At 43.1% G+C, this 16,639-nt stretch overlaps 1 protein-coding gene across 2 annotated transcripts in view; it reads left to right on the top strand.

Moving 5' to 3' along the window:
* The window catches only part of efnb3b (ephrin-B3b), a 113,592-nt gene that overhangs the window by 45,261 nt on the left and 51,692 nt on the right, over nt 1–16,639 (top strand). For both annotated transcript variants that reach the window (XM_008435563.2, XM_008435562.2), the window contains exon 2: nt 6,745–7,034. In XM_008435563.2, coding sequence (XP_008433785.1) covers nt 6,745–7,034 — 290 coding nt within the window. The remainder of the gene's footprint in view (nt 1–6,744; nt 7,035–16,639) is intronic.

Here is a 16,639-nt window from a genome sequence, read left to right as displayed (position 1 = left end):
TCGTAGTTCAGGCTGTGTAATGAGGGCTGTTGTTCTGCTGGAAGGTGAATCGCGTGTTTCGCAGCCTGTAACTGGTTTCTGTCTTGTATTTGTGCTGCGTTCCAGTTACCTGGGAAGTGGGAACTCCAAACTAGATTTGACATCAGACCTGAGGTAACGGCGTTCTAGTTAAGAAGTTGGAATTTCAACATAGCGACAGCCATAAACAGTGTTTGCAATAGTTCTGACAAGCATCATTTTAAGCTTTACTTTCCATAAGCAAACGACACTTTTAATTAGTTCAAGCTTGGAGTTGCAGCATTGATTTTAAACTCACTTTTCCTTGTGCGTATTAAAGTAATCATGTTTCCACCACAGCTTATTCCGGTTGATGTCAGGAGCGGCCATTTTGAAACACAAAGTCGTAACTCGGAGTTGCTCCCAGTTTCCCAGTGGGAAATCCGACTTCAGAGGTTGTTCCAGTTGAGTTTTCCGACTGGGAAGTTGGAACTTCCCAGTTCACAGCACGACTGGAATGCAGCGTTAGTTTCATCCAGCTCCCATTGACCGCTCCGTGGAAGAAGTGATGCTGCCGACACCAAGTTTAGCGGTGTGAATGGTGCAATCTGGGTAATTTTAAGCATTGCTGCTACATAAAAACGTGTTAACTTTCAGCCACACCTCGGGTTTTATAGGTGAAAACTTTCATCCGAAGTCAGTTTATAGCCTCCTCTCTGCGTAAACAGGGCTGAATATGGGCAGGCAAACTTTCCAGATTTGTATTCGCAAAAATCACTTCCCTTCCACTTCACAGTCATGCTCCACTTTTGTGCTGCGACTTTGTTGCAAAGTGACTAAACGCTGGTTTTCAGGGAGCCGTGTGCACTCAGGAAGATGCACGAAAGCAGGCGCAGCTGGTGAACCACGAAATGGGGGTGAATTTTATTAGAAATGAAGCAGGTTGTGCAAAATTTAAGAAGTTTTAAAGCTGAAAGCGCAGAATGATAGATGAGGGATGGCAAGCAGGAGGTGTAAAAGGTCGTGCGGGCGGGTGGAGGGGTGGAGGGGAGGGGGGTGGCGGTGACACTTGAGTGTTCTCGGCTCCGCTCGAGGGTCGCGGCGGGGGGATGCTAGGGTTGAGAAAATGATGTTTCTGCCCTCATGAAAGAGCCGAGAAGAGAAAAGGTTTGAAAGCCCACCCTCTCCATCCCCTTCCCCACCCATCGCTCACCCCACCTCTCCGTGTCACCTCTGGCCCCCTCCAGCCTCCCATGCCATGTTTCAAAGTGTGGCCACATGAATGGCTCTATTGTTGAAGGCTGAGAAAAAGGGAAGGGGAGACACGAAGCGAGGCAGAGTGGACAGAGGCAGAGATGAGAGGGAGTGAGGGGAATAATGAAGAAAGAAAGAAAGAAAAAAAAACGAGTAGTGAAAGACTCAGAGAGAGAAATGTGTCCGAAAAGAAAAAGAGAAAAGGGAAAATGTAGTGTTGCTCTGGGCTGCTTCTGAATTGGATGATTTATTTAGATCTGGTCATGGAGGAACTCTATAAAGCAGTTTATAGGCTCACCTCACTTCACGTCTTTTGCTCTCAGATTCATCCTCCTTGTTCTTCTTCCTTTTTACAGTTTGTGAATTTTACAGCCATCTCTCAAACTGACCTCCGTTTTTTTCCCCCCCTGTTTATCTTAAAAGTGGATTTAGAGCATCCACACAAACTTTACTGGCGCTATACCCGGATGCTGCGCTGCAATCCGGGAGCCGGAAAAGTGTGAATTCTGGGATAAATCCACGCCGTCTTCCTTTTTCTGCACCGCTTGATTAGATTGGGACGAGGTCTCCGAACCTCATCCTGTTTGCCGTGCGCTCAGGTGCTATCACACACAAACACACGTCAGCTGGGTTAACCTGGGGTTAACGCAGTAAAGCCGACACTTTGAACACGGATCATGAAATTGAGTTTTGCGCCGTGATTCTCTTCAGAATCCACTTTTTTTTTTTTTTACTCCCCCCTCCACCACATTTCCACTGACTCCTGCTTATTTTTCTTTTCCGTCTTCTGCCTGGAAGCTGCCCAGTAGCTCCTCCACCTCTCAACACTTGAGCATGCGAGCGAGCGCGTGTTTGCTCTGCCATTCTGCGGCGCAGCTCGGCTGTGACTCAGGATACCATCAGATAAAGCTTACACAATGTGTCATGCAGGAAGCAGAAAAGGTGCTTGTTTTCACAAGAGTGGGTGCCAGTTGATTTCATTGTTCATGTTTGGAGAAAACCAAACCTGTGTGTGAATGTGGGTGGATAAGCCTGGACAGACCTTTTGTGTTCAGCACAAGGGGTATGTGTGTGTGTGTGTGTGTCTGTGTGTGTGTGTGTGTGTGTGTGTGTCTGTGTGTGTGTGTGTGTGTCTGTGTGTGTGTGTGTGTGTGTGTGTGTGTGTAGACTACCAGTTAAACTGATTTTTTTTTTCATGGCTGCAGAAGCTTCAGGATCTACCACCATGTTTACATTTCAGACTCTATAAATGGTGCGAATGCCAGTCTGAAGCCGACAGGAAGGAGAGATATGTCTGTGTTTATAAGTGCTGAGTGAAGCCGAGCGCCTCGCCTCTCCAGTCCAAGTATGGCCAGATAACCCCCGGTGACCTGCGTAATGAGAAGTGGAACAGTGGTTTTCCCAGCAGGCCCCGGGGGCCCCGTCCGAGCCGACGCTCGCGCCGCGCTCTCAGCGCCCGCCTCGAGCCAAACACACCTGCTGATAAAGGCTCCATCTCATTTTGGAGCAGCAGGCCTGTTGACTCTTAGCACCGGGAGGTAACTGCAGCCTTGATGGATGTGGTTGGAAGTACGGGGGCGCAGCGGAAGATTAAAGGGGGTTTTCTGTTTACCTCGGATCTTGGAACGACGCTTGCCGCCGTTTCATGGTGTTCCAGCTGCAAAACCTGAAAAGTGGTGGAGTTTGCTTGACGTCTAAAGGGACATGTCCACTCAGAAAGAAGTTGTCCAGTTTGGTGTGCAGCTGATCGACGGCGCTCCCGGATTGGCTGCTTGGCTAACGACAGCTGATAAGCAGCATTGCACCTGAGTATTTCAACTTCCTAAACTGCTTTTTTTTAAAAAATATTTTAGATACCTGGAAAAAAAATCTGCAAATTTTCTCTACATATGGAGTCCCATTGTTTTTTCTTTTTGTAAACAGTTCGTTTCTCTCTCTTTTTTTAACCTAAAATTAGAAACAAAAGGATTTTCCCCTGTTCCTCCTTCTCAACTGATCCTTTTTCAAAAGGTGATGTAACTCTAAACTCTAAACTAGTTTTATTTAGCTGGACTCAGGTCAAAGTTTCCTCTTTGAATTGTAAAACTTGCAGACCCCTGACCTAAACGTTTGCATATCATTTTATTTGCATTTTTGGTAAATTAATTAAGTAAAGGAAAAAAGCTCAATTCTCATGAAACTGAAAATGTATTAAACATTTTCCCCATTCGTTGCGGCTCTGATCCCTGTTTCAGCCAGTTGACTCCCCCTAATTAGTGCTGCATAATATTAGGAAAACATGCGATCATGCTGGATATGCAGCAGTGATATAACTTGAAACAATTAAACAAATTCTTAACACAGGTAAAATCTTTATGCTTTTGGTTTATTGTAAACACATAAAACATTTTTCTTAATAACTGTTATCTTCCAGGACTTGTTACATTAATAAAATAGGAGAAAAAAGTCCGGTTTTATCAAGAGTGGATGTTATAAGGACTAAAAACCCGAGCACATTTTGTCTCTTTTTTTTTTGCAGCTGCGGTTCTTAAAAACAGCAGCAGACCAGTTTATCTAGGAGCAAAATTAAATTAGTGAGTTATGCCTGCAGTCTGTACAGCTGAAACTAATGAGAGAGGCACTGCCTGTGAAAAACTTCTTGCTTTTCTATCTAATTCTATTACCAAAAATCAAATTGTCTCATTTTCGGTGCCTCGTAATGTTCTTAATCGTGAACTTCTATGATTATTTTCGGCTTCCAAAGAAAGTTATGAAAGTTTTCTTTAAGAAAAAAAAAAGAAAAAAAAAAAAGGTTGTAAGCTGTAACCTAGTTTTATTAGCTTGTTTTAACAGTTTTTGGTCAATATCTCACAAAAATCCTGGACTTTTAATCTTCGTCCAGATTCAGAAAATTCCAATTAAAGCAAACTATTATACGTTGCTGTTTACAATATTCTCCTCCTCACACCCAGCGCTAAAGTCTTTGAAATAAACAGATGGCTTCATAAAGCTATTACATAAAGGGGGACGGGAAGTGGTGGCATAAATGAACCATTTCTGTTATCTGCCTCCACTTGTTGTTTTACGGGTGAATGGAAACAATGCCTCGGATTATGCTAAATGGCTTTAGCAAGACTAAATGACTGCAATCCTGAAATTACTAAATAATTGTGACAGGTCAGGCTAAAAGGTGAGCTTGTTTTTTTTTTGTTTTTTTTTTCTTTCTCCATCGATTCAACAAATAAAACTGTCACTTCCCGCTTTATTTGACACAGGCGCAATTTGCCGTTTCTGACAGCGCGGTTACGCAACATCCCTTCATTGTCTTTGTGCGCTTTGTGATCTTGCATTGTTTACTTTTAATACTCAAATGGTTGTCTGACAGCAGAACAGAGAGAATAATTAAGCGGGGATGTTTTTTTGTTTTTTTTCTTCGTGTTTCTGTGATTCCCAAGTGTTCATGTGGATTTGTTGAAAACAGAAGCAGCATCTCCTGCAGAGGTAAAACAAAGTAAAATAAGCTAGTTTAACATTCGATCACTTCCTCCCACTTCCATATCGTCGTGTCACTTAATATTTGGCGGGAGTGGAAAGTCTGCCCTCCCCTCCCGTTCTGAGTCGTTCCTGCTGCAAACTGTTTTGTCTGCTCCCTTCAGCTGTAACATTCATTTAAACTGAGAAAGTGTCACAACACGTGCGCCTGCGCCGCTTTCTGCTCCTCTGCTGTCTGCTGCGTCTGCTAACCCGCTGAATTAGAGTGGCTGTCGGCCTCTGGAGCTCTGTTCATAACTCAGTATTTGGCCTTATCAGGACGAGATGGCCTTGTGCTGTGAGTCGGGATGACACGGCCTGAGTCATTGCTCCAGTTCCTGGCCTTTTTCTTTCAGCTCAGGTTAGAGCTGCACACGCTCAACAAGAAACCAGCAGCTTCTGGCGTTGGGATGTTAAAAGCCGAGCTTTTTAGTGCATCGAGGTGAAATTAATTTAATTTGAAATCAAAAACCAATCGGTGGGAGAACGTTTTCCAGTCCAGATGATTGAATCAGCATCACTTTGTGGATTCGGATGACAGGCTGTTGGATCGCCACGCAAACACACTTCAACCAGGAGCGGATGACACGAAGATCGACACCAAGACTGCTTATTTCCAAACTAATTAACTGTACATACCTGAGATCTGGCTCTGACGGCGTTGTTCTTTGTTCTGCGGCTCTGCTCAGGTGGTTGTCTGCCTGTGTTTCTACCTCCACGGACATGCCTCAGTTCTCACTTCTAAATATAAACACAGCAGAAACTGGAAAAAAAAAAAAAAAGAAAATGAAAATGAGCTCAGAGAGAAGATGTTCTTCCAAAAGGAGAAAACTTTTTTATAAAACGCTTTGAACTGCTGTTTTGATCTTTACTTTATGCATACGTTCATATTTGGAGAAGTGAAGTCTTTATTGTAAAGTGTCTCCACACTTTTTTTGAGACCTTAAAAGTAAAATAAATGAATAAAGACGACCTACATGTGTGATATTTGCATTGCCATGGGGGTAAAGGTATTGTTACTCCATTACAATACCTACATTAGAGACATTAAGCAGCAAATGGTGGTTCAGCACAATTTGATCTGCAGGGGGAGCATATTGCACATCTGCAGTTCAGTATTTGTGGATTTTTCTCTTGAACGCAACTCAAAATTACTCACTACAAATTCACATATTTGCTTATTTTTCCATAGAGCGCATCTGAAATATTTAGAGGAAAATGCAACTTGGAAAAATGAAAAAATTTGTCAATGTTTCTTTTGTGAAGCACTCTGAATTGTTTGCGTGCTGAGGTGAAGCTCAACAGATTTACTTTCACAGGTGGAGCGTTATGGCTTTCACTGTAATGCACTGCACCAGACTGGTGGCGAGGTCCGGAAGGGTTTATTTTGGCACAGTGGTTGCAGTTCTTCTCACAGACAGCAGGAATAGCTCGTGGAGAGAATGAGTCATTTTCCATCTTTTAAAAATATTTCAAGATTTTAAACAAAACCTGTATCTGATCATGTCTGCTCTACTATTGCTGTAATTAATCTTCACGCCACTAAGCTGACATGCGGTATATTTAAAATAAAAAGCAAAGTTGTCTCAAACATCCAACAAAAATGTACAATCTAATGGATAAAAGTATAAAAACGTGCCAATCATAAAGTTGGAATTTTAATGGTTTTGTGACTCTCTGTGTTTAAAAATACAGCATCAATACGTCATAGATGAAAGTGAGAAAATGCCTTGACCTCCTTTGTTTCCTGTGGTGATTATTTCCAGTGTTTGTCCTGTTTTCTGCACAGCTCCTCCATCCTATAGACACCTGTTTTCTAAGAAGTGAGAAAAATGAAAACATAGTGGAACTAAGAGAGCTAAAAGACCCATCTGTTGCTCATTCAGCGGCAAAGACAGGTGGTGTATAAAGACTTTAATTAACCACCCCCGCCTGCTGACTCTCCTCTCTCGTGTCTCCCTGCTCCTCCTCCTCCTCCTCCAGGTTCAGGGACGACAAGGGCTACGTTCTCTACCCTCAGATCGGGGACCGGCTGGACCTCATCTGCCCCCCGCTGGACACGGCCCGCTCCACGCCAGAGTACGAGTTCTACAAGCTCTACCTCGTGTCGACGCGGGAGCAGGCGGACCGCTGCGAGGTGATGGGCGCGCCCAACATCGTGCTGACGTGCGACGAGCCCACGCGGGAGCGCCGCTTCACCATCAAGTTCCAGGAGTTCTCGCCGAACCTCTGGGGCCACGAGTTCAAGAGCCTGCACGACTACTACATCATCGGTGAGCGGAGCGGTTGTGCGTTGAGCCGCCGTCCTGCGGCGTGTGGGGGGGGGTTGTTATGATTGCATGGTTGATTTCTGATTGTGCCTGAGTGTGTTTGTTTATTCCCCCGTGATGAAGACGCAGATTGGGCGGGTGTGTTTATGGTAATTATGTCAGAGAGCTGTGTTTAATCTGGTCTGCAGGCGGGAACAAAACTGCAGGACGCTCCTCATAAAATAAAAATTCACCAGATGACCGTACGGATTCCAGCAGTAAAATTCCTCCCAATAAACTCTTGTTGTTGCTGAGGGAAACTTTTTCCCACCTTATTCTTTTGACTTCTCGCTCTGTCAAAAGAAAGTAATGATATTTCTCGACCTCGTTCACATTTGGCTGCGCTACAACCACGAGCCTCCTCGTATTTTATTGGAAAGTTATGTTCTACCCCAAAAGCAGCTCACAGCTGTAATGAAAAATGTTTCTTCCATCAGCTCCAGTGAGTTCAGACTCTGTGAGACTCTCATTTGCTCCATTTACTGACTGGAAGTCTGTTGGGTCGTGTCATTCCCAGCTTGGTCCGCTGCGGCATCTCCGAACATCAGTTTGCAGCTCTTAGATTGTTAGTTGGATTAAGTTTTGTGCTTTGACAAGGCCGTTCAAGCATGTTTTAGTGTCTGTTGATGCAGATACTTCGTCCAGGACTGAGCAGCTTCTTGTTTTCTCTCCCCTCTCTTTCTAAAGCCACGCTGGGTTCTGAATGCGGACACAAAAGTTACATTTTTGTCTCATCTGACCGCGTTAACTGAGTATTTTCCGTTTTTGATCGGTGCTTTAAAATGATAACAGAAAAAATCTCAAGGTCTTCTGTGATTTTGACTGATTACAGTTTGCACACATGACCACTGTGTGCGTAAAGCTGGACAAAACGAAACAAAACATAATCTCTGAGCTCTCTTCTAACAGTGCTACTGCTGCTAAATGCTAGTAGCCTTCATGTTGACATCTGGTTGTACTTCCTCTTAGAGTTTTTTTGCATAAAATCTCAGTGAAATACCTCAAAGTTGATGGTTCTAATGTGGCAGAGGGAGAAATTACAGGGGAACAAAAACTCTTTAAGTCACCGTATCCTCTTTTGTGTGGGATTTTCGCGAACACCAGTCGATCCTCTGCGCTTTGTCCTGGTCGCGACTTGGCGCCTGTTTGTCGTCACTGCCAGCTTTGCAGCGACCGTGAACGGAGAGGCCGAATTTTGTTTTGGCTTCCTCAGAAATTGTTTGTTTGGAGTTGGGCTGCGCACATTCGATGAGGTCATCGGACCGAGACCGGCCGAGCGTCTCGGCATCGGACGGAACAATCTGGGAGGAAAAGGCCGCGTCACACGACACCTGGGGGTCGTTTCTAAACACATGCCCGGAGTCGAGCGGGTGTAGCGCTTCGCAGCCGAGAAACACAAAGCGGCACATGCTTGCATACGAGAAGCACTCCCACCGCCCACAAGTTTCCAACACAAACACGGGCCCTGTAAAAACACCTCAGGAGCGAGAGATTGAGCAGGATAGACAAAGAGAGAGACCCTGTTTGAATCCCCCAGCTCTCCGCCCACGCACCTGCGAGCTCCTTTCACTCAGGTGTGTGCAAATGCTCTTTTCAGTGCTTTCCGTCTGCTGTTGCTGGAGAGGAGGGAGAAAAAAACAACAACTGAAAATGAAGGAACAGGAAGGTGGGACATGCAGGGAGAAAGAGAGAGAGAGATGGAAATAAACAAAGAGAATAAGGAATCTTCCAAAGTCAGTCAAGTCCCTCTTGCCTCTTTGTGTTCTATATTTGTTCGGCGTTTCTTTTCTTGCTCTTGGTTTTCACTGTCAGTTCTCGTAGCCGGCACGTTTTGTGAGGAGAGGTGAGGCACTGGGCATGTTTCCCCTCCACCCTGCCTCGGCTGCAGCATACTAATGGGTCTGCTCAGCTTTACTCAGTTCATTCTCAACAAAAGTCGTCTCAGTTGCATGGAAAAAGCAAACGGGTCCCTATTTTCATTTAAATATTTGCTCTAATTCAGTTGTCAGACTGAGTGTGAATGACTTTATGGGAAGTCTCCCTTCATCTCCTGTTTTTATTGTTACTTGAAGGGAAATAATGTACCGATCACATTTAGCAAATGCTACAAGCGCAATGGGAATAAAGAACATTCAATGCCTTGCAGGAGTATTTATACCTTTTGAATTTGATTACATTTTGTGACCAACAAATTTCAATGTGTTTTTTAAAAGATTTTTCCATCGTAGATCATAACGATGTTGAGCTTAATCTGGAGAGGAAGAAAAATGAAACGTGGTTTACCTTTAAGTTTATTTTACAAATGAAAATCTGTATTTATATTCAGCCCCCGTGAGTGGAAACTAGCCTACCATGGATCCTTAACTGGCTTTGACTAGGCCGTTCTAACATCCTCCACTGCCATTCTCTCATCTTTTGCAGCCTCTAGCAGTTTTCACTTCCGTACTTACAGCTCCATCCATCTTCCCATCAACCAGCTTCCAGGCTTGTATCAAACTTTTACTGGAGTTTTTCCATAATAGACGTCAGACAGACACGTCCAAATTCACAGAGGAACCTTTTGGTGACTAGAAATCTGAAAGGTATCAACTCGTCTCAACTGATTTATGCATGAGTTTAATAATGGAATAAATGTTGGAACACTGCAGGAACTGTTAATAATGATAAGCCTGGGTGGTAAGCTCAAAAGCGACTCCCGGATCTTTAGTAGCCATAAAAATCGTCCTTTGAGAAACTGAAACTTGGAGGGAACATAAAACATAAATTCAGACAACCAAATTTAACCACTGCTTTAAAGTCGCTGGGTGTATAATTCATCTTCATCTTTCAAAATGTAGCTTACAATCAGGACTTGTGCAATATTACATAACGTTGAGGCAGCGATCTGAAAGTCGTATCCTCACATTTGAGTTAGAAATATCTTCTTCTCTTAAGTAGCAACCTGGTTTACAAACCATGTGAGGAATCTGACGCTGCAGCTTATTCCAACATGGAAGCTTTGAAAAAGGCGTCGGTTTAAACGGGGGGTAAAAAGCACGAACGGAGCAGCAGCTGGTGAGTAGCGATGAAAGAGTAAACCTCCATGCCGGTTTTTTTTGGGTATTACTTTTAGAAAAAGGACCTTCCTCAGTGTGGGGAATGAAAACAGGACAAGGATCCTCATTGAAGTGTTGATTCTGCAGAGTTTAATCTAGTGGTGGCCAAACCGTTTGTCAAATGGGTCACAATCGTCCAGCCAGATGTACTTGAGCCAAAAAAATGAATAAAAATGGGGAAAAAAAATCTTTATTTCCCCTTAAATCAATAAACTGAGCATTCAATAGTGTAACAAAACTAAATAAAGTAGCCAAATTGTTTACAGAAAAAGATGTTTTGGATTTTGCGTGTTTTCCTTATTAAAAGAAAGGCCCTTATTTTGAAAATTACTGCTGAAAAAGTACAGACTTTTCTCAGGAATAAAAACAGGGATTAAGACGTGATTTCTGTGAAAACATTTGCTGTATTTAGACAAGTTTCATTATTATTTGAAGCAGATATAAAAGCACCAAAACCTGCTTTGGGATAAAAGTCACCAGAAATGACTGCAATTAAAGAGACGGCAAAAAGACAAACACTTTATGTTTTACCCATTTTCCAGAGTAAGATTTTAATTTGTAATACTTTAGTTCTAATTATAAAGAAAACATCTGCAGTGAATCTAGCTGTTCTACAATCAGGCAAATGTAGAGATTATTTAGATTTTCTTTTTAAAAGAAACCTGCATGGTGGTTCCAACATAGAAACATGTTTCTTAGATGTGCACCGTTAAGGCTGGTCTCAGCACCTACCAGTTTTTGGTTTTCTTTAAGGCATTCACCTGCTAATTTTAAGGACTTTAACACATACAAAAAAAAACTGGATTTGTGGAAATTGTTAGTAGCAATTCACCAATTAAATTTAACAGCCACGTTAGAAATGCGCTGCAGGTTCTTTGATAGAGGTCTGAGTGAAATCCATCAGAAAATGAAGGATTTACAAGATTGTTCCCTTTCATGCATCAAAGGAGACATCAGTAACCTCTTGCTGCGTCAAAGAGCTCACTGTTTGATGTTGCATTACGAATATTAGTGGAGTTTTTCTTTTTTGAACCATTTAATGAACAGAACAAAAATCTTGTTTTTCCATTGACCTGTCGATCACAAGTCAGAGACATTTAAGGGAAAATTGGCTTTGATCACTGCCTGTTTGGATCACTAGTTTCCTTTATTTTGTGTTTGAAGACGGAATGGACCTGAATAACCCCGGTTAGAAATGCCACTTTACACAGACATTTAAGGTGTTTTCACACCTGACTCAGTTTGATTGGGGACCAAAATTGCAACATTTGTTAGATTTTCAGCTGGTGTGAGTCGCTTTCACACTGCACCGTGTCAAACGAACCAAACACTTTGAAAAGTCTGTTCCCCTCCTCACCTGCGGTGGCGCCGCATCAAGAGCAACTGAAGGAAACGACACAAAAACCTCTGAAGGAGACGCTGAGCGCATCTTCCTTCTTCACAAATGTAAATAAAAATGGAGTAACATCAGATTTTAGCTTTTGTAGGATTTCTCTTTAAAGACTAGAGGCCATTTCTGGATTTTTGGGTTTGTTTTGGTTGTTTTTACCCAGAATGCCCTGAGTTTTTAAACGGTCTCCATTTGGCATTCACACATGCACATGTGCATTCAAACTGAGGTAAAACCTAGGCTTGTAGGTGGACTAGAGTCTGGTTTGTTGGTCCAGATCTGAGTTTGGCATCAAGCTATTCAGAGCAGGGTACTTGGTGCACTTTATTTACTTTACAAATGCAAGTAAGCTACAGTTTGTACTGTTTCAATTAAAAGAAACATGTTTTCTCACCACTTTGATTCATTTTGTCCAGCTGTCGACTTTAAGTCTGTGTCCATGTCCAACCAGAGCCAGGTGTTGTGTAGTTGGTGCATTTAATCAGTTTCAGTTAAATTAATTCAATCCAACTCTATAACAGTCACAAAATGTCACCAAAATCACTCTGTCCCTCTAAAATCTTTCAGAAAATAGCAAGTGTACTGAATTGTATCGTTTGCTGAATATCGCAATCAGTGGCGCAAAAAGTGGGTATGCAGGGTATGCAACGCATAGGGGCGCAGCACCAGAGGGGGCGCCAAAACCCCGTCTGGAGGGGGCGGCGCGCCGATGATTGTTTTCCCATACACTTCGGCGCGTGTAACGCTCCTTCACCTCGCGCACATAACGAGGTAAATGTAGCGAGTTTTACCCTTCACGTATCGTCGCCTCGGGGGGAGAGCGTCGCTCCTTCACCCTGACGATCCTTCCCTCGGGAGGTTGGGTGGTGGGGGGCGCCGATCTATGTTTTCGCATCCACCTGAATAATGTGTAGTTGCGCCACTGATCGCAATATATATATATTGTATCGTGACCAGAATATCGTGTATTGTATCGTGAGATTATTGTATCACTACAACCCTAGTTCAATCATACATCCACACCTCCTTAAACGAGCCAGACTTTATAGGGAAATAAATTAGATTACTGCTGACTAAACAGGTGTGAATGCACCCGGAAACAAAAATGTACAAAACATTTCAAAAGCAGCGATTATTTGTTACACTGTGCTTTGATTATTATCTTCCACATGTATTTAAGGTTGTAAACATAGATTTAAACAGAGAGGAGTGAACACTCAGTCGTAGTAGTTAATACATTTTAGCCATTATGCTTTTAATAGTGCAAAACAAACGTAGGTGCTCAATTAGTCAGATTATCTGTACAGTTAGCCAGCTGTGGATTGGTGGCAGGACGTCTTTCAGTTTTCTGTCTGAAAATATTTCCAAACACCTGAATTTGTCTCTGTTCTAATCAAAGGAAACATGTGGGTTGCTAAGGCCAGCTGACTGGCAGTGCTCAGTAAAATCCGCCATGTCATTTTGTAATAGGTTCACACGCCACCGTCAGAGATCTTAAGCTCTACAGGAGCTGACTTTATTTTCTGCTCAGAATCCAAACGTTATCTTCAACCCACAGATGTTGGATAAAAGCAACAGCGCACAAATCCACACCTTCCCAACAATCTCTCGCGTTCGTCTCCCTCTTCTGGACTCTCACCTGACAAATCGGGTCTTCTTGAGACACGAACGCCTTTATCTGCTCTCACGCAGGCCAGACCGATCGATCGACAGCCTCCAGTCCGGTCGATCTCTGGCCGCAACACAAGGTCACGCGCGCTCCATCACCTTCATATACGCTCCAAATTTTTACAAATGGAGGGGGGGAATCGGCGAGGTAAGGAGATAACCGAGTACAGAACTGCGGCGTGCCTGTGATTGCTTGTCACTAATGAAGAATTGCATTCAGTCTCTCGTGAGATAATTAATTACAGTTTATCCAGCTGTGAATTTACAGCCGCGTATCTGCTAACCGGCCATGTCAGTGGAAATTACACAGAACACGCCGTGGACTGCGTTTAGTGGATGAGTTTAGTTGGGAGCGAGCATGTTTGTGCATGCACGTAAAGGCACCGATGTATGCAGAAGCCTCGGGGTTATCTTATTTTAATTAAGAAATATAACGTACCGTAATTTCATTTGCACACTGCAGAGTGGGCACACATGAAAAATGTTTGAACGGCGGAGGAAGCAGGTCGGTGGAAGTTAATTTCAAAGTCAAACCCATTACAGGGTACCTGTAACTCGGTTAAAGCCCACCGGCTGAACAGTTTCCTGCGCAATTTGTCACCATAATAAACACATAAAGTCATAATGAAACTATATGTTCTGATTTCTGCTCCAAAATTATCAGCGAGTAATGCAATTGGTCCTCTTTAAAGAAAACTTGGTGATTTACCAGTGAATCTGAACTCTCCTCGGCTTCAAGAGCCTCTAATTCATCGCAGATGCCTCTGTTTTGTAATCAGATTACTTGAATCTCATTAAATGTAATTCTTTTCTTCCGTATCCCGGGGAGAGGAGAGAAAGAGCGAGGGAAATTGATTTGTCATACTTATTGATTGATGTTTTCATTCCTAACACGAGGTCAGAGTTTATGTAAGCCTATTTCTGTCACTCTCTCACTCCCCGTCTCTCACTGTCTGATTTTTCTCCCTCCCTCTCTCTCGCTCCCTTTCAGCGTCTCCACCCATGTGTCTTTCACCATTCAGATCCTGCAACACACTCACACATCAACAAAAACCACAAATCATGCCTTTCGCTGCATTTAAAGAATGCTTTGAGAACAGCTGGGCTTGTGGAAGACACAGAATCCTGCATGAACGCACATGTATCCTATAATTGTTTAAGGTTGGTTAATTTACTTTGCACTTTCCCAAAGAAAGTCAGCAACGTCTACGAAACGCTAGCGACACTTTTTTTTTTTTTTTTTTTTTTGCAATTATTTCTGGGAGAAAGCAGGCATCGGAACGCTACATTTCAGGGACAGAGTGAAGCTTTTGTGTGACATTTGTCTACAGCAAAGCATTGTGGGTCATTGTGACACCAAAAAACATGTTTAGAGGGGTGATCAGGGTGCACTTAAGCATTCAACCCTAATGTCATGCTAAGCTACGCAGGTGCTATATCGGTAAATTTACCTAGATATTTTTTATGTAGATGTTTTTTATGCGACCACATGTTGGTGGTGTAAACGCCGTAAAGCGTTTGCCAAGCAAGAGTGTGGCGATAAAGTTAACATTAACCACAAGAAAAACATTTAGAAGAGGAATATCCAGGCTAATTTTTGTTATTTTGACTGCATGTCATTTTCTCTAAATAAAATGGAATATAGGAGAAATAGGGTTAATTCTTATTAGAATAAAAAAAAAAAAAAAACCATTTTATTAAGATAAATCAGAAAAGCCCCAAAACTTTGGATCTTCTGTAAGTTCTGATTACATGATCTGATAATTATGCGACACTCAGACTATTTACTTTAAGCCCACGACATAATCATATAGAGAAAGAAAAAAAAACAGGAAATGATGTCATGCTGGAAGCAAGCTCAACAAGCTAAGCTTTACACCCTTCATGCCGACATACGGGCCACGAAAGTGAACGGAGATGCATTTACTGTGCATCTCCATGCACAGTAAATGACGCGACGGCTTCGTGTATACACTTAAAAGACTCAATGTTTTAGAAAATCCACCGTATTTCTTCACATCAGTACCCGCATTTTAAATCATCCGACGTATTCGGCAAGATAAGAAGCAGCTCTATATGCAGCGGCCTGTTTAGTCCCAGGTGGTTCTAATCCCAATCTGGGCCAGCTGGCTCTCATAACAAGAGAAAGGTTCTGATCCCAGATCAGACCAAAGTAACTTTAGCAATCTCTTTCTTTTTTTTTTTTTTTTGAGATTTTATTTCTTGGAGTGGCGTAACTGTATTCAGTTCTGGTAAATGCTGTATCGAACCAGGAGAAGATTAAAAGTAGATTAGTTTAAACCGCTGACAGTGGAAGTGACCCGTGACAGATGGCTACTTTAGAGACGAAGAGACAAAATCTGCAAATGTCCTCAGTGGGGAAGTAGAAGTAAGCAGCAGCAGCAGCAGCAGGAGGCCAAACTGAATCACAACATGACAAATTGTTTTAAAACCAAACTGGTTATAAACAGCCAGAAGATTCGGACCAGAGTTAACATCCCCACTGATCCTGTTCTTCAGGACTAACCTGCATCACAGCATTGACCTGGGTGTTAATTTGCCATTTTGCCACATATACAAGTCATCTTCTATCTCAATGGATATCTTGGATCGCATCTTCCTAAGCAGCCTTGAACAGGAAAAACAGCAAAAACAACACAACAAAAAAAGTTGCTCAACTTGGTTTCGTGTCCACCAGTCAGCTGGGGGAAATAAATGGTATTCGTGGCCTCAGTTTTACAGTTCATAAATATATTTCTGCAAACAGCCAAGTCGCAGACTCTTCAAAGCGTGGAACAACCGCTGATCGGTGTGTATCCACAGAGTCCCAAGCCAAACGAGGAACAGGTGTGGTAATAGGCAAACTGAAACCGCGGTGAAAGACAAATGACGGCGAAAATGCGACGCAATGAACAACGGAGAAACTGTTTGAAAGCAAAGCGAAGGCAAGGGGAGGCCGAAACTAGAACAAAGAAGAGAAGCATAACAAAACCACAGACCATGACAAAAACTGGCTGCGCCATCGCATGAGCTGCTGGCAGCCATAACCAGAACCAGTCGCTCTGGGGCGAAGGAACTGGAAAGATGCAGACAGACGGTTTTTTTTTTTTTTGGTTTGGGCTCGCATGCGTGGAGAGGCCGAAAGAAAAGGAAAATAGGGGATGACAACACACGGAGGCGGGTTATGCAGTCATGCGCCTTGCTGCTGATGCACTGCCTCCGCTGCGTCTCATCTGCAGGGTGACACTGAAACAACGTGGCCACTTTCAATCACTGCCGCGGCTGTCAGGGGAGCGGAGCGCGCGCACAGTGAATGATTGCAGCCTCAGTCAACTTACATATGACCTCAAATGTGACGGATGTCTCTCTCTTTCTCTCTCTTTCTCTCTCTCACGCACACACACACACACACACAC

Source organism: Poecilia reticulata, linkage group LG18, assembly GCF_000633615.1.
Source record: "Poecilia reticulata strain Guanapo linkage group LG18, Guppy_female_1.0+MT, whole genome shotgun sequence".
In the NCBI taxonomy this organism is placed as follows: domain Eukaryota; kingdom Metazoa; phylum Chordata; class Actinopteri; order Cyprinodontiformes; family Poeciliidae; genus Poecilia; species Poecilia reticulata.
The sequence above is the reverse complement of the archived record's forward strand: the minus strand, read 5'-3'. Positions and strand labels throughout refer to the sequence as shown.